Below are 19,365 nucleotides of genomic sequence, written 5' to 3'. Positions count from 1 at the left end.
AAACACAACACTTGAATATGAGCGTGACACTCACAGCTGCACAAATAACCTGTGAAATAATTAAAGACATCAGGTTAGATCAGCAGCCTGTGATGACACCTGGTACTGCTCACCATAGGAGCTGCTTTAGATATTAAATAAATAAATATAATAATATACCGAAAATTAATCGAACAGAGCTCTTGAAAACACTGAACCGACTCGAATATGATTTTAGCGTACATCACACCTCTAGTCACTGAACATTCATGGACTCATCCATCTTGGCTCGTGACGAGAAAGGGTGTTGTTCGTTTAGCATCTAGGAAACAGCAGAGAACATCTCTACTAGTAGAAGCTAACCGTTAGCATTAGCAACTCCACCACACAGCAGAACTCCTTCAAGGCTTGTGTTATTTGTGGCGATAAAACAGCCAAGTCAGTGGTAGAGTCAGATTGCTGTTATCCAGTCAGAGGTGAGATGTCCAACTATCAGGAAATAAGACTCCAAATCTGAGGCTACTTTCTCTTATGGTTGAATTATTTGTGCTGAAAAATGCGAACTAGAGCTTTTTGTGTCCAGAGTACGACTAGGCATTCATTCCTGCTAGAGATCACTGCAAATGTATTAAAATATGAGTGAAGGCCTGAGTGTGATGAGTTCTAATTTTGGACAGGGATTCACAAAACCATCAGTTTTTTTTATTTATTTTTTTTATTCTGACTGAATGTTCATTCAACACACAAGTGGCTCATTGTGTGAAAAGGTGAAAAATTCCATGAAGGAAAACGTGACAAATCAACCTTTCCAAAAACTCCTCTTCAGGGTTAGGGTTGTTCTCAATTTAATCTCTTTGCCATCAATAAGAGACATTATATATTATAATTATGAGCAACTTAGAGGCATCGGGCTTGAGATTCTATTGATGAGTTTGTTCATGGTGGTCTGGGTGGAATAAAACCTAATAACGCTCAGTGTTTGGCGAAATCTGCTCTGTGAAACACATTATTACCCTGAGAGCTGTGTTTCATCTGCAAAAAAATAAATAAATAAATCATGCTGATGCATTGTAAACGAGATGATGAGAGGGGCAGGATGCCAAACAGAGAAGGAAAAAGATGTTCTCTCCCCCTCTCTAATTATGCTGCTGCAGTGAACATAATTTAAGCACTGCTGTTTTCTTCTTGTTGGCAAATAAATAAATAAATAAATAAATCATTTACTGAGCAATCTGATTGTTGGCACCAAAAGTGCATTAATTATTTTTTTACTGGAATGTTTCCAGCTCCTCTCTCCACTGTGTGTTTGTGTCCTAGAAATCATCCTCAGTAAACAGTGAGTCATCATTTGAGAGGCTCGTGTAATCAGCCAATGATTGAGCGAGACGATGCCAGAATGCAGTGATAATATAAGGATCACACGTTCCGCAAGGAGAAAAATGGGGGGCAAGAGCCAAAGCGAGGAGAGCGAACAAGGTTGGAAGTATTTACAGTAAATGAAAAACACACGAATGAGGTAAAATAGAGGAGTTGAGGAGGGTAAAACAGAGGAGTTGAGGAGGGTAAAACAGAGGAGGTCAGAAAGAGGCGAGAACACTGAAAATCAAGTCTGGGTTTGATTTAGAGAACACCCTGCAGTTCTGCATCACACCTGCATGGGAGAAGGTCAACAAAAAGAATGAGAAAAATGAAAACGGTGTCATCTGCTGCACAAACAAGCTCCATGAGTCCACAGAGGCCACGACTCCCAACTTCCAGGATATAAAGGATGTTCTTCGGATAACTCGGACACTAAATCACACCCACTAAGATTTGTTACAGACCATTTGTCAGCGGTTCTGGGTTATATTGAATGGGTGGTCATAATGATTTGGCAAGCAACTGAGATTCAGAGGGGGTTGGAGGGGAGGAAAAGGTAGAAAGAAAGGAGCAGCAGGACCAGGATATTGTGTTTGGACCACCTGGGGAATGTTTACAGAATTTAATAACGCTAAATGTCATCACTTTATTGGATTTATGGATGGATGTCTCTATTCCTCACTGCTGCTCTCTTTCCGTCATCTTTTCCCCTTTATTACTTTTCCTGAAAGTGCTACCATTTGGCTTTCCCTCCAAAGGAAGCTACAGGGAAGCAGGAACAATTATAACGCTCTCAAATTTATACTAATGCATGACACATGAACACAAAGCGTAGAATATTTTACAGCTAACATATTCCTTTACAGCCTGAGTTTGTTCATATTTTTATCAAACTGATCATTAAATGGATGGATGATAAATATGATTGCTGCAATTAACTGGAAATATTTACAATAATAAAATAATGGAAAATTGGCACTCTCCAGCTGCAGTACTGAGATCTCCCACCAGATGGCACAATATAGGGAGGTACTAATCCTGTTGAGGAGGTAAAACTCCTAAAAACCTCAATTCGTTTGATAATAAGACTAAAATACATTTAAAAAATTCAAGATTAAATGATAAAAATAACATTTTATTAAATGGTTGCAATCTTAAAGTCTTTAACTGATTTTAAAATATTTTTTCTGAAAATTTAATATTTATTAACATTAGAAAATTAAATATTTTCACTCAGTTGTTTTCATTCATATTTAAAAAGTAGTTTATTCCATAATGATTATTTTGTTAGATGTTGTCTAAAACATATAAAAATATTCTCTGTTCTACACACTTTTATTAAAATACAGTTGAGAAGAAACGTTTCCAACAAACGAACAGTAAAAAACCAGAAAGAAGCGAAATATTGACCGCTGTTATCCACCAGCCCTCAGGCAGCCCTGCTGAGTTAAATCTAAAAGCCATTATTAGCAAAAACAGCTTTTACAAGAAAAAGTTCTGCTGTGCACAGAATAATGAAGCACATGGACTGAATCAATGTCAAAGACGTGATCATAAAATTCTATTAAAAATAATTATTTATCAGGTTTTTGTCAGAACGTCAAAACGTATGAAATATATTTTTTGAATTTATGATTCTCAGACCTGATATTTAGACAATATATACATGAACATAAAATATGTTTGAAATTGTAGAAAGAAATAAATGATAATCACATTGTTACTCTAAGCCAAACCACTGAGAATAAGTATGTTTTTAGTTACAGTGGTCCCTCGCTATAATGCAGTTCACCCTTCACGGCTTTGCAGACTTTAATTTCGTCAGTACATAAATAGGCGACAACGAAAATTTTAATTAATGAATACCCAAAAAAGATCCAATCAGCAATTGGGAGAGGTGGGACTAGAAGAGAGAAGAATCAATCATAGCCCGGAGCCAGCCGCTGTTTGAACGAGCTAGCGGTAGCCATGTATGCCGGTGTTGTGCCATAAATCGACTCGCTGCCAAAAAATGATTAGCCACTAAAGGAAGGAAGGGGAAAAAATCAAATCGCTGGAGAATTGTTTATTTACATTTATACAACATTTACATTCAATACAGGGCGCCATTTTACATTGTTTATTTATTTTTTAGTATCAAGGCTGTAACATAAAGAAAGCCAGTTCTTACCACAAACCATCTTTCAATCGCAAATATTGCAAAAAGGATTAATATATCCTCATTGTGAACGTTTAAGACAAATAGCAACACTTAAAACAACTTCCGAACTGGAAAAAACTAAGCTAATCATTTTTTGGCAGCGAGTCGATTTATGGCACAACACCGGAAACAGTTGAACAATCTGTCTTAAACAAGAACATGTCCGTGGCTGGGAGGAAAGGCGTCTGAAAAGTCTATATCCAGGGTCTCTCCTGGTTTTAGAAGTTACAGTGGTGTAGGGTTAGGAGTGGAATGATGGGTTAGGGTTAGGTTAGGCTAGTGCACACACACACACACACACACACACACACACACACACACACACACACACACACACACACACACACACACACTCAGAGGTTTTGTTTAGCTGCATGAAGTATAAACACAAATGTCTCATCAGTGATGAAATGAATGCAGACTAAATTATTTACATGATCTATTATTTATACGGCAGAATTTATTTTTATGAAGACGGTCGAATTCACCGTGAGAATACAGAGTTTATTACTTTATGAAAGAAGAGAAAAGAAAGATCATGAAATTTTGTTTTTCCCCTCTAACCTCCAAGTTTAGTTTGAGTTTTTTTTAGTTCAGACATTCGTTTTATAGAGGTCACACAAAGTGACCTCCTGATGTTTACTGTCAGACGTTCAGTATGACTTTAAAAAGTGATCACTTATATTGATTTTTGCCTCCAGTCAAAAAATGAGATTTTCACAAGAAATAGAAAATCTCGAATATTAGAGCTGCTGCAACCCTAATGAAATACAAAAGCTTCAATCCTTTTGATGATGGAAACGTGCACACCGGTTATAAACCCAGACTAATTAGCTCGACCCACCACTCTTGCTAACTGAACTGTGGGAAGATTTAATTTCTATAATCAGAAAGTTTAAATAAAGATGAGGAATAACACCTTTCATTTGACATAGTGTGACTGCTTACGGACCCACAAATGCTTGAGCTGGCCCTGTGGCCATCATTAAGTCCTGAGTTTTGCAAATTTGTGGTTTTTTTTGTGACAAACCAAGAGAGATGTCTTCTTTACCGGGAACGTTTTTGGAGAAATGCATAAATGCTGAAAGTTTCGGAGACTTTACTAAGTGTTTAAAACACAGAAAATGAGAGCTGGTGGGCGGCAGAGGGAGCCTGAAGGGTGAGCAGTTTGAAACAAATAAAAGGCAGCAAGATAAAAAAACACAGGCGCTATTAAAAAAATAAACAAGCGTGGTGAGGAGAATGAGAAAAGACAGCGGGACAAAGGAGGAGGGAGGTGATCTCTTTTTGTCCGACTGAACCAAAGGAACACTCCGCCATGTTCCACATTTACCCAATACCAGCGTTCCCTTGTGATAGCTGGACAGCGATGTTAATACCTCATTAAAAGAATTAAGCAAGGCAGTAAGTCATCTCCCAAGTATTTTTTGAAATGGAAAGCCATAGAACGCCTCGGCAAAGGCAGCGCCTTCGTTAATTAAACCCCCACATATGGACACCTTGGCTCCTTCCCAGAGAGAGAGAAGATAGGTGCAGGGAGAGAAACGATAGCTGTGTGAACAAAAGAGAACTCTGCAGTCAGATGGTTGATCTGTATGGCAAAGACCAAAGTCTGATTTATAATTCCATTTTTGGTTCTTTTAAAAACACAGGAAAGGTTTTTGAATTACCTTGCTGACGCACGTTTCGTTTGCCGACTGCAAAACATCCTCAGAGCTCCCGCGTCAGCTCTGACCCCGGCTTTCCACAGGAGCCGTCAGCAGCACGTTACTGCAGCAGCACGTCATAGCTGCTGATAGGAACCGCTGTGGTCAACAGAACCTTTTCCACCGGAGCCGTCGGCAGCGCGAGTCGGCCGCGTCTCAGGAGCAGCATGTCGCGGCCCTTACGCGCCGGTTCTATTTTCTACGCGCGACGCCTCTGAAACGGGTCAAGTTCGACATTTTTGGGGAAGGAAAGACAGGAAATTGGACGCGGAAATGGAGAGAAGCTCCCGAGATTTTCAGAATAAAGAACGTACTGCCTTCCGGTTGCTTTACTTTTAAAAAAGGTTACTAACTGTGCGTCCCCGTGAGAAGTTATCACCTAGCTAGCGGTCTCCTTTGTTTTTCAGGTCCGTATTGGCGATTATAAAACGGACAGAACATGAAACACAAACCATGTTGTAATTTTCTCCTGCTTGTTGTTGTGTTTACTGACGAAGTCACTCGTGTGACTTCGTGCTCTGTCGGTGACAGCTGCTCCCCTGCTGCTTCGCGTCTCGTGGGAAGGGCCAAGCAGCAGCTAGACGTGCTGCTGACGGCTCCCGTGGAAACCCGGGGTCAGGATGTTTTGCAGTCGGCAAACGAAACGTGCGTCAGCAAGGTAAAGAAAAACCTTTCCTGTGTTTTTAAAAGAACCAAAAATGGAATTATAAACTAAGAACACACCAAAGAAGTCTGGTTTATGTTGTATCTTAAATAAGTAATAATTTTACAGTAAAATAATCATTCAAATGTCTTAATCATGTTGGAAGGAAAGTTTCATTGAAACAAATATCTTTCTCAGCCAGTTGGGGGGTTGTCTTTTTATTTTTAAAGGTAACGTAGGGACGTACTTGTTCAATTACCACCAACTCACGTGAGCAACACGTTTTATTTCCTTTAATGAGCCGTTCAGAACTATAACAGCAAACTAATAGCCAGACGGCAAACCACACTGACATCACAAACGTAGACAGCCTGTGGACTGGCGAGGCCTATTAGAGTTGCTGTAGTGGGCGGCCACCATCTTGGATGGGTCTCCATTTGCCCCAGCGCATTTATATCCACTGAGGAATGTGTTTACCCAACTAGAAAATGCATTTTATTATGCTTTTTCACAAAATGAGACATATGGTATGGCATGATAGTTGAAATACAAACATAATTAAATAAATGTAATTCCAATAGAAAATCCCAACAGGTAGGCTGGAAAAGTCAATAGTAAGTCCACATGATCTTTTTTCTAATACGTGCCGGTTGTTTCATCCATAGGCTGCACAAAAACGTGCATAGTTGCCCACCCTGCGTTGACTCCATTTGGGTTTAGAGAGTGAGGAACCCATCCAATATGGCGGCGACACTATTACACTCTCTAGTGCCCAATAGGGCGTATGTATTCAGGTCTATGAGACAAACAACCATACTTCCTGTATTGCCTGACATATTACAGTAACATCACTTCCATTTAGTTGGAGACAAACTACCGTAATAAGAGCAGTAAGTGCTCCATACCATAAAACACCCAAGAGTGCTAACATCAGATAGGACAATACATTTATCTACTTATCAACTTGCTTTGTCTGACTCGTCTTTGCTCGTCATCTAGAACCTTCTGGCACTGATTTTTAACTGGCAACCTTTGCTCAAAGTGGATTTGTGTGTTTTGATAGGCTGCAGTACCCAAATCTGACCACAGGATGTCATTCTTATTTCATGCACCTTTAAGCTAAAGCAGCGTTTCCCAACCCTGGTCCTCAGGGACCACTGCCCTGGATGTTTTCCAGGTTGCCCTTTTAAACACAAGTGTTTCCCTGCTGCCACACACCTGACTTAAATCAATGAGTGATTAACAGGCATCTGCAGCACTTGACGCCCTCCTGAAGAGCCAATGTACATCAGGTGTGCTGATGCAGAGGCATGGGAATCATGCAGGTCAGTGTGCCCTGAGGAGCAGGGTTGGGAAACACTGAGGCCTAGTCCACACGTAGCTGTTTTTTTTTTTAAACGAATATCCGCCCCGCCAAAAACTTGCATCCACACCACCTCGTTTAAAAACAAACTCTGTCCACACGTACCCGGATAAATACGTTGTTAAGGACATGCCAGACCTGTAGGCGGCAGTACTTCCCCCGTTCTTAACCTCGTCCTTCGTCTGTGGTCTTCCGCAAGGAGCAGTAATTCCGCTTGCAAAAACAAACAAGCAGAAAGCGCTTGGACAACTGATAAAGCGAGCGCAGCTCTGAGGGCATCCATGCTGTCGGCTAGTGTAAACACAGGTCGCACACGTGATGTCAGCATTTTTTTGTCGCGGAAAGTGACGTTGCGGACCTTAAAACTCCGGTTTTGTCTGTCCACACGCAGACACCCGAAACAGAGAAAATGCAGATCTTCACTTTGGCCAGAGTTTTTAAAAAGATCCGTTTTCGTGTGAAAAATCTCAGTTTTCGTGTGGATGACAGGCCAAAACGTAGAAAAATATCTACGTTTTGGCAGATCCCCGGCTACGTGTGGACAGGGCCTGAGCTAAAGAACCAACGTACACACACAAGCCACTTAATTAGTTACATCTGTTTAATAGTTCAACACAAATTAGACTTGTTCAAATTCAAACTGAACGAGGAAGAAACGAGTGTTGTTACTAACCAAGCCCATCCCTTTTATAACCACAGTTCTTCTGATGGCTACCAGCAGGATAATGCACCATGTCACAAAGCCCAGCTCACCTCTAACTACTTACTTGAACACAAAGATGGATTCATTGGACTACAACAGCCTGCTGGTGTTGGTCAGAGGGACCTGTGGCGCCTAGCAGCCAGGCCTCTGTGAGAGGGCCCCAGGGCAGCTGTGGCTACCATGTAGCTCATCATCACCACTATGAATGTGTGTGTGAATGGATAAATGACTTGATGAAGATGTTTACAAATACAGGCCATTTACCGTTTTTAGCCAACAAGCAAAGAAGTTCATCTACGGATTAATAACAGGCAAAAATCATCAGGGTTGATGTTTGTTGTCAAGATATTTTTCATCCAATTTTACGACCTGCTTCTGCCTGTTTTTACTCTCAACATGATAGAATTAGTAAAACTCTCCTTCCTCTTTTGTTATAGCTTTTTAAGTAAGTCTTGTGTTACATTTTCAGGTAGTGCTTCAGGTTGCCACCCCATCCAGGGCTCTCTCATCCTCTGATGCAGAAGCCAAGCCGTGGTCACAGTCTGATGCTGCATCACGTTGTTTGTCTATTAGAGCTCTCAACATTTCAGGATCTTGTTGAGACGCACAAACAAGCAGCTGCCTTTAATGTGATAATCTGACCCGAGTTTACCCAGCCCAAACAAACCCAGCTGTATCTATTTCTAGGATGCTCCTAAAAATAGTTGCTGGATGATTAAACGTTCTGTTCTTGTGATGCATTTGACTGTTCTCAAAGATTGAACCAAAAAGATTTGTGACCTTAGCTATTTTGTAAAGAGCTGACTTTCGTGTTGTTTTTGTTTGTGAACATTAAATATGGAATCATTGGTCATGTGTCAAAATTGCTTGAAAGGGACACAAAAACATATCACACATGCATAAAGTGAGAGAGAGTGCTTTGGCTGAGCATCAGCAGATTAAACCAGCCCCTACCTGTCATTGTCGACACTCCTGAAGCCGGGGAGGATGTGTCTGAAGCTGGAGTTGCGGTCAAGTTTGGGTTGACTCTTGGTGCGTTTTATGGAGCCCTTCAGACGTCGACTCAGAAAGCCCTGATGGAGAAGGACGATCAAATCAATTCAGTTCAATTCAAAAATACTTTATTAATCCCAGAGGGAAATTAGAGTTTCAGTACACATAATTCTGAGATCAGACATACATTCATAGACACATGACAAGAATTGGTGACTGTGGTCACTCGCAACAGTCGCGCTACCGTAATAGATCAAGAGGGTTTATATGAGGATAGTCAGGGGGAGGGAAAAAAAAGGCACTTCAGAGTTACCCTCCACAGAGAGGGTAGCTTTGCTATGCAAAAAAACACCTCAGACAGATAAGCACACAGACTTCAGACATTACACAACATAAGTGTCCACTAGGTGGGGAGGTAGGGGTGGGACTCTCCTCACTTCAGTGCATGCAGCCGCATGAGCAGCGCTCATCACCTCTGTTTGGACAGGGGAGGGAGATAATGGGTTAGAGGGCACAGTGACTCCTAGATACGGTTCCACGTCCTTCACCGGTCACAGTCCCACCCAGGCTGGGATAGGGAGAAAGAGTTTCTATAGCTACGGCAACATTCCACATTTCTTCTGAGGGGGGAGTTATCAATTCAACCTTACAGGCTCAAGGGCACCAGATTCAGATAAAAATTGTTTTGGGGGCAGACAGTGATAATTTCCTCTCTGCCTTAGAGTTCTGTTGGTCTTCAACCCCTCTAGATCCAATAACGGCGTAATTAATCTATCCCAATTCGTGCTGATCCGTCCACTCGCTCCTTGATGGAATCCACCTTCTGTGCCAGAGCCTGAATCTCAGCCAATGTTCCAAGTTTACGACTCATCTCGACAATTACATGAGTTTGTGCATTCACAGCACGATGCGTTCCATCCCTGAGCTCCAGGATTGAGCCAATATTCCTCGAAAGCTCGTTAATTTTCCGGTAAGCCAGGTAACCGCTCAGGCCAAACAGCAGGAATCCCGACACCAAAACCACAAATATCCAAACATCTTCAGAATCCTCTACAGACAGTTGAGAGAGGCAGATCAGGTTCCACTGTTTCCAGGAGTCCATGATATGCCCAGCTGGCTCTGTCCCAGAGGGGCATCCGGGAGCCCCTTCTCCCGTTCTCATCGCTGAAAAAATTTAGTTAGTCGCGTTGAGAGACCAACTGACCAGATCCATTTTAATAATTTCCAGTTTCCAGAAAAAAATGAAGAAAGCACCGTGCACAGACAGGACCAGCCTTGGGATAAGGAGGGAGGGAGAGGAGAAAAAAAAGCATCTGTACTCTCCAAGAGCCGGAAGATGTTATTTAAAACCGTGTCACTGCTTGTTTGTCGGGGAAATATGAGACGTGTCAATCATTAGGATAAACTTGGCAGTAGGACAGAAAATATTAATACCAGCATCTGAAATTCAGAGTCATGGAGAGTTAAAGGTTAATAAGGGAGTGTGTCGGGATTACATAAGAGTATGAGTGATGTTAGACATGAATCGTCTATTTTTTTAGGAAGGTGGACTGTCCAACTGAACTGTTCTTTGATTTTTCATGTCCTAAACATTAAGGAGCACATGAAAGTAACCTCCAACCCAGATGGACAGGACCATCTGGAGAGAAAGTAAAGCAAAAGGAGAAACTCAGATGTAAGGTATTGAAAAGCTCTTTATATCTACGTGAGATAAATTATGACTGAGTCTCTGGATTTTGCTCTTCTTGATTTTAACTGAATATGGTCGATTGGACCCTCTTTCTGCAGCTGGCAGGTCATAGACCTGTTTTCCACATCCCAACAGAATTCTGCACCTCTGTTAGGAGATCGATTGATTATCTGCCTTCAGTTCCTCCTCTGGGAATCAATTTGACCTTCAGAGACGTTCTTTCCTAAAGACTTCCAGACACAATATAGTCCTCTAGATTGTAGTCTGGGCTTTGCGTTGGCCACTCGGCTTATTTATGAATGTAGAAACCACATCCTGTAAGAGTTGTAATGTTCTGGATTTTAGTGATGTTGCGTCATCTTTTTGGAATATGAAGTCAAGTGCACCAAAAGGACATGTGGAGCATGTTTGCGTATATTCTCAGTCATCCAGCGCATGATAAGCTTGAAGGTTTAGTTGGAAAAAACTGAACTTGTCTAGCCTGTCCATGACCGATAGACACAGCTCAGCCGTGGGGCGGGATCTACAGCTGTCTTTTAAGCTGTTTCCGCGTTCCATTGGACAGCAAACAACAAGACGTACTCACCGCCACGGATGTCAGCCAACGGGGCAGTCTGCAATAGACTGATGAAGAAGACGCTAATTCATCCTTTTTCTAAATAAAGAGCTTTAGTACCTCAATCTGCTCTTCACTCAAAAAAATAAAAATAAAAAAAGCCCAAGTCTAAATAGTCCAAAGTTGGTGCCAAATCCGTTTCAAACGAGCTGCTGCCATCTTTGTTGTTCCACTCTGTCACATCATCCCACGCACCAAACAGATAGAGCGCTGTGATTGGAATAACACAAGACTGGTTGGGCTTGCTGAGGCTCCTATAAAGCGTCGGTAGAGCAACATGCAGAGCAAAATCATCTTTGCTTTGACGACTGTCTGTCTAGATTTCCTTAAAGAAGTTTTGCCTCTCATCCAAGAAGCTTCTTCAATTCTGAAACTTGTGTTGGGAGTAGGAGGCTTATATCTGAAACAAACGTGCTGACAGACCAATAAGATTTGCTGATGAGGCCATTGTTATTACCAATGAAGCCATTAAAGAGAAACTTGTTTGTGAAAATGATTGGTCACTCTGATAATATGCATGCTGAAGGTGAAAATAGTCTCCTACACCTATCTCTTGCTTTAGCTTCTGATAGAATATAGGCGGTGAAACTCTAGGATCTGGACAGATCTACGTCACGCTGTCACGAACATCCATGGACTCACAACAGGGAAGGCTGTCGGCTGGTAGGAGCTAACTGTTAGCATAAGCGGCTCCACCACACAGCATAGCTCCTTCAGGCTTGTGTTATTTGTGGAGACCAAACATCAACGTTGCAGAGCAAACAATGTAAGTGGTAGCCAATCAGAGGTGAGATGTCCAAATATCTTTAAGGAAGAAGAACCGTCATGGCTAATGGAGTAAAACAAATTTCATAAAAGCAGAGACCTAAATATAAATTTAATCCCACAAAAATGAGTAAAAATATGAAGCTGTATGCAAGAAATAACTCCGTGTTTCTGAATAAGTCCATGTAAAATTTTGGTCCTTTTCCTGCACAATAATTCAATTTTCAAAATCAATTTGAGACTAATTCTGACACTTCATGAGTTTGATCAGCCATCTTTGTTTGAGTTAGAGTATTGATTTTTTCCAATATCTGCGATCCCACTTCCGCAAGCGCCTTACTGTCTCCATGGTAACTTATGCTGGAAACTGACACAAAACATATAAAGTAGTAAATTGAATGGTGCAGGAATGGTGAGATTCAGAAGATGAAAACATGGCTTTCACTTGGATGTTCTTTTAGATTTGACTAGAAATACATAAAATTATATAAAGCCAGTTAGGATGGCAGCACAGAGGAAACCAATGCTCTGATCCAGTGAGAGCTGGGCTCAGGTGGAGACCGTCATTCCATTCACACACAGTACCTGTTCTATCCAAACAGCAGAACAAAATAAATCCACCGACGTCACAGACATGCTTTAACCCTCTGCTGTTCTCACACGCCTTTCAGGTGGCCGTGGCAGGTAAATTACACACCTCCCTCCATCCCATTCAGACCATTAACACACTTGTGTAATAATTACCGCCTACGGTGTGAATGGGTCTCCTCAGGCCACAAAAGGAGCAGGGATAATTAGAAAGCGACTTCCTCACAGCTTGGCAGCTGATCACAGAGCAGCTTCAGCATCCTGGTGAACAACACCTGTCATCAGGAGGCAAACTAGCCTCAAAACAAAGGCCTCCTTCATGTCTTTATACTGACATTCACTCTAAGGCCTAGTCCACACGTAGCCGGGTTTTTTTTTTAAACGAATATCTGCCCCTCCAAAAACTTGCATCCACACCATCTCAATTAAAAAAAAACTCTGTCCACACGTACCCGGATAAATACGTTGTTAAGGACATGCCAGACCTGTAGGTGGCAGTACTTCCCCCGTTCTTAACCTCGTCCTTCGTCTGTGGTCTTCCGCAAGGAGCAGTAATTCCGCTTGCAAAAACAAACAAGCAAAAAGCGCTTGGACAATTGATAAAGCGAGCACAGCTCTGAGGGCATCCATGCTGTCGGCTAGTGTAAACACAGGTCGCACACGTGATGTCAGCATTTTTTAGTAGCGGAAAGTGACGTTGCGGACCTTAAAACTCCGGTTTTGTCTGTCCACACGCAGACACCCAAAACGGAGAAAACGCAGATCTTCACTTTGGCCGGAGTTTTTAAAAAGATCCGTTTTCGTGTGGATGACAGGCCAAAACGTAGAAAAATATCTACGTTTTGGCAGATCCCCGGCTACGCGTGGACAGGGCCTGATAATGGGTGTGTTTAATTTTCATGTCACACGTATGGAGCGATGCACTCGGTAGTTTAGGAGAATTTTTGTATTTTGATGCTTTCCGCTCAAAGACAGACTAACAGTATAAATACATGAGAAGAAGAAGAAGAAGAAGAAGAAGAAGAAGAAGAAGAAGACTAAATGCTTTGGACTAGAATTTATAATCATCATTATATTTTTCAATCATTAAAAGGTTAAAATATTACATTTTTTTTTATTGAGACAGGGCAACACGAGACTGTAAAAGTGTGTGCGATGCTTAAACCTGGTGAACAATTTAAAGAGCATTTAAAATAAGAAAGCAGCACATCTGTGACATGATGGGGTGTGCCAATGGTCCAAGGCAAACGATGAACATCTATTATATCTCCATGAAAACCCTCCAGGACTAAGGCATGTGAAGACTGCTTTTTGAATGTTAAATTAAAAAGGATGGCATGACTTTTAGAATGCACGATTATTATGATAAATACTTTTCTTAAATGAGTTTAAAGAGTTGGAGAAATCTCCAGTGCCGGTGGGAAGTCAAAAAGGAATGCAAATTAAAATCAGGTATTATTCTCTGGTGGAAATTACCTCTCAAAACCATTGTGAAGCCATCTTTCTACACCACAGGTGGCTTTCTAAAGAACCCAGTGCATTTTTCACAGGGTATTGACTTCGTGCGGCCATTCCAAATGATTCAAGTTGAAAGTTGGAACTTTTCACAAAGCCCAGGTGTTGTTTCTAGTGTTTAGGCAGCTAATCACGCCGGCAGAAACAGACGCCGCTTTAACCAAGAAAATAAAACACATCATTAGGATCTGAACTGTTAATGTGCAACATGTCAAACAGACGTTACTGGTGGGAATCACAGGAAAGCCCCTCAGCTGGAATGTCGGGCCAGAAGCTGAATGTTACTGATGCACGCAGCGTCTCATTCAGAACACAAGACGGAGGCCTGTGGTGCGCTCTTTCTCTGTTGGCATGCTGCCAATGGCCTCTACTGACACACTGCTTAAAGGATCTTGGTTGATAGTAGGGCTGGGCAATAAATCAAAAATTTATCGTTATCGAAATTTCTGACTCTCATCGAGATCATGTTTCCCATGTCACTAAATTAGATAAGAAAAAATGAAAAGATGTGTGTAGATTGGCAACATTCATGTTCCTTTAAGAAGCTGTACCACCTTCAGTCACGTAAGAATGACTCAGTGTCATGCACGTGACAGCCCCATCTAGTGGAGAACTTTTTTCTGAGCATACCTGAAGTTAGCGTCCATTTATCGTTATCGGGGTGAACTCCTCAATGTATCGCGTTATTAAATTTAGGCCTTATCAGCCAGTCCTAGTAGTCACGATCTTAAGATGTTGTGAGTCCACTACCTAATGATTTTCAAGTGTTTTTGGTGAATGAGTGAAAAGGCTGCCTAAGTCCAAACCAAAACTGAAAAAAAAAAAAAAAAACACCTTGAAAATTATTGATTTAGATCCCTTAAAATAGAGAACCTTAGGATTTGGAGTCTTATTTTTTATCATTCATTATATATATTAATTTTCTTTTTTCACTTTTTGAAATTGATGCAGTGCTGGAAGGGGTAGGGCCTTTAGAAGTGAAAATTTCAACCTGCTTCCTGTTTTAAATATTGTTTTATATGTTTAAATGTTTGAAATAAATAAATTAAATTAAAACAAATTATAACACCCCGCATCTGATGGCTAACGGCAATTCAACTCTTCCACTCCCTCCACTTTTCGCCACTGCGGAGTTGCCAATGCTAACGGTTAGCTCCTGCTAGCTAAGACTCGCTCTGCTCTCTCCTGGAATCAATAACCAACAACAGCCTTCCCTGTCACGAGCCAAGATGGATGAGTTCATTGATGCTAATTTTCAGCGTGACGTAGATCTGTGTGCCCTTTTCCAATTCGAGTGTTTTCCTGTCAATTGTCAGGTGGCCAATACAGGAAATAGTAGTAGAAGATTATTTTCAGATGTAGCATGCATGTGAAACTCTAAGTGACTGGTCGTATTTAAAAAAGAAAGATATTTTAGGACTGAAGCCTGATTTATACTTCTCCCTCAGCTCAGTATCAGAGTCGTGTACACACTAATGGAAATGTTTTGCCTTCAGACTTCTCTGTTGACTGGGGAGTGTTACAAAGCATTTCCCCACCAGGACAACAGAGGGCGTAGTGCTTTTCTAAGGATATCCTGAGACCATTGCAGTGATGTCACTGGTCCAGAAAAGTGTATTTGTTATTGTGTATTTTTATTTTTATTGTGTTTATGTATTTCAGACTCTTTAACATGGACACATTTGTCTCTCATTCTCCTTCACCCCTTCATGAAGACGTCACCTCTAAAATATGCATTTCCTAGAATTTTTATCCCAGAAAAAAAAAAGGTTGCTGCAGATCTTTTTCCTGCTTCAGCCACGGGTGTGTAAATGTTCTTATCACCAGCTCAGAGGTCTAGTGGGTTCAGATCCACAGTCAGGTTACACCAAAGACTTTCAAAACGGGACCCAATGCCTCCCCACCTGACACTCAGCATTACGGGGTTAGCACGGAGGGTTAAACCACCCGACCACAGCTGTGTCTGCAGCCCTTGCATCAAAGCGTCTCCATACCCATGCAGATGGAGAAGTATAAATTAGGCTTGAAGGGAGACCAACGATTCGCTGTGGCAACTTCTGAAGGAAAAGGCAGAAACAGAACGAAGAAGATGACATCGGCCCAAATTTTCTGATCGGTGCATCCCTAAAAACCTTACTGGAGGTTGTCAAGTTTGTTGGGTATTTTTATAAATGTACCTTTTTGAGACCTAAAAGATGCCCATTACACATCATGAATCTCTGTGTTGGTATGTTCATAAAAAGGTTGAGCAAGGATGTTAATTGAGAGAACTCTGTACCTCTGTAACTTGAGAAGGCCCCGCCTTCTCCCCCATCCATTTGGTGAATAAAACCACTGAAGACTCTGAGGACCGAGGTGGGGGGGGGGGGTCGCCTGGCAGCTAGCTCTGGAGAGAGTTATGTGTCATGGTGATCTCCCCCTCATTTGGCTAATTTAGTGTAAAATGTCTTCCTTGTTGTCATGTGTGTTTATTTCAGGTTCCAGGGTTATGGAGGTTAAATATTATCTACCAGATAATTGAAGAATGCAGGTATGCAGAGCTGGTGAGGTAAAGGCTGAGGTTGGAGCAGAGTGGGGGCTGGCTGAGCCACACACATGGACATGGGGGCTGGTTGAGTCATGCACATGGACATTACAAATAATCAATTTACTCTCTCTCTCTCTCTATCAAAGGGTGTGTCGTTCTTTAAGGTAATATGGGATAAAATCAAATTACCTAACAATGTTCATCCCCAGGCATGACCAGACTGATGTTTAAAACTACTCACTTATCTAACTAATAGGTTACAACCGCTGCCACCAGCGAACTCACCACTGAATGAACTGTGATGAGTCACTGCTGCTACTGAGCGAGACTCTTATTAAATCACACACTCGTTTCCTCTGTGATATGAATATATCATCGGTTTTCATGAGGATACACGTGAAAGCAGGCAGGTGGTTTGTGGAGGCAGAGGCGCCTCATGGAATAACGACAAGCAGAAGAGTGACTCGAGCAGAAGGACTCGGTTTACTGATCAGCTTCTTCATAAACACGGCACAGTCTGGAAGAGGAACATCAGATGTTTTCATACCGAAAGAGGCAATGCACGAATATCTACACCGACACGTCTGCTCAGACGTAAGCATCACACCTTTACCTTTTCGCTTCATGCCTTCACTCACAATCCTCTCTAAAGCTATTTGATGTTTCTTCCCTGCAGTCCCTGGGGAGAGTCTGCAGCTGCTGTCATGATCACAGCTAACAAATGAAAATATTCGTTTTTTTCAGCTTCTACAAATGCGATGCAGCAAATAGTGCTCTATTTCCTTCAGCTTTTACCTTGTTCTCAGTCTTTTACATCATATGTTGTCTCTTTAACCTTTTCTAGCACACGAGCAGCTATGTGACATTGAAAACAGCTCTCTCTAATTTACTCATCCTCTCAAAGCGCTCACACAGATATTAGGAATGGTAAAGGTAAGTAGTAGAAATATACATATTTTTTTTCAAATAACAATCAATAAGACTTTAATAAAATGGAATAATCCCCAACAGGAAGACACAATCCGTCTGAACATTTAGTTCACCTTCAGCACCTCCTCCATGTGAGATAAGCGAGACATACAGAGACACAAAGGACAAAAATAGACATGAGACAAGTCAAAAAAGTGAAAAAATGACAGATATTGCTAGGGAGGGTTGACCTACAGCAGAGGGGATAAATGGAAAAATCGGAGTGCGATGTGGAGGTGGCAGAGCACAAGTTGATAGAAGAAGCAAAAGGAACGGAAATAAATAAGGAGGAAAGTGAGAGAAAAGTACAGCTAATGAGTGACGAGGTCGCCTGCAGATGCAAGCGTAGCAGAGCATGAAAATAGTGACAGACTGAAGGGAAACAAAACACGGTCGAACAGGATCCAAAATACGTTTGTTGTTCTTCATGGCGCTAAATCTGACGGCTCTTCGTCTGAGCAAATGAGAAACAAACATGGGTCATGATGAAAACATGCCAACAAGAGGTCGCAGCAAAGGACTGTCCTCATCATTTTACTTAAATAAACTTCGTTGTGTCACAATGAAAGTATTCAAGGGTAGGTCAGATGTGAAAAATGTTACGTTTCTAAATATAAAGCAAATATTGTTCGCACAGAAATTCTAAATGCAAGGTTAACAGATGGAGAAAGCTTGCACATGGACTGCAACGGATAATACATTTCACTATAATCCTGCAGGGTTACAAATAAATACATATATATATATATATATATATATATATATATATATATATATATATATATATATATATATATATATATATATATATATACACACACACACATTTCTGAGATAAATTTGACCTAAATTTTACATAAACATCTAACAACTGTCCAATGTTATGCATCAAAAAATGGTGGTAAACCAAGGCTAACACGTTAAAGCGGTTTGACACTTTAAGCTATTGCTTTCAAACTGGTTTCAGTGATTCTTGAGAAAAGAACTAGAGCAACTTCACATTAGACATCACTCTGTTGCCCTCTGACACTCAACAGTTTTAAGGTTGGGGTAGGAACAATAATGGGCTGCTGTATGGTAATAGTGGTTTACTGTGCCCGTTGCCAGTCGGAAGGCTAGCAGTTAGCTTTTTCAGTTCACTGACTGCGATAAAAAGCACAAGAAAAACAAATTTTAAATTGTGTTTTTGTTGGTGGCATCATGGTGAGGGAGAAGCAGGGAAACTTAATTAGTGTTGCTTTAAGTCCATACAGAAAAGCTGCACAGGCTGGATTCGAACTAGCAACTCCCTTGCTGCAGGGCAACAGTGCTACCTACTGGGTCACCATCCAGCCCCAATTAATTATGTTTACTAAAACTATTGCGCTGACTAATTATTCCAGTTGACCTCTGACCTTAATGTAAGGGAGGAGGTTTGTCAAGTGCTGTGTGAGAGATTTATACTGCACCATCTCACAATGTCAACACCAGTGTGTGTGTGTGTGTGTGTGTGTGTGTGTGTGTGTGTGTGTGTGTGTGTGTGTGTGTGCAGACATCATGTCCTTGGCATTTTGCAAACACACAAGACAAGAAGCAGGGGACGACAGCGTCACGCGTGAATCTCAATAAGCTCTTCAATTATTCCACATTTCTGTGGCTGACAGGGAAAAGGGAGACAATGAGACGGAACACGGAGGAGCACCTGGTTCTCAGCAAACCCTCTGTTCAGGTTATTGCTCTCACTCCGAAGGGAATTTGATGGTTGCTGAA

At 41.4% G+C, this 19,365-nt stretch overlaps 1 protein-coding gene across 9 annotated transcripts in view; it reads right to left on the bottom strand.

Annotated features, from left to right (window-relative positions):
• The window catches only part of dab2ipb (DAB2 interacting protein b), a 262,935-nt gene that overhangs the window by 124,541 nt on the left and 119,029 nt on the right, over positions 1-19,365 (bottom strand). For all 9 annotated transcript variants that reach the window (XM_070552468.1, XM_070552470.1, XM_070552467.1 and 6 more), the window contains one exon: positions 8,908-9,026. In XM_070552468.1, the coding sequence (XP_070408569.1) occupies positions 8,908-9,026 (119 nt within the window). The remainder of the gene's footprint in view (positions 1-8,907; positions 9,027-19,365) is intronic.

This window comes from Nothobranchius furzeri, chromosome 6 (assembly GCF_043380555.1).
Source record: "Nothobranchius furzeri strain GRZ-AD chromosome 6, NfurGRZ-RIMD1, whole genome shotgun sequence".
Lineage (NCBI taxonomy): Eukaryota > Metazoa > Chordata > Actinopteri > Cyprinodontiformes > Nothobranchiidae > Nothobranchius > Nothobranchius furzeri.
Note: the sequence above shows the minus strand (reverse complement) of the source record. Positions and strands in the feature narration are given on the sequence as shown.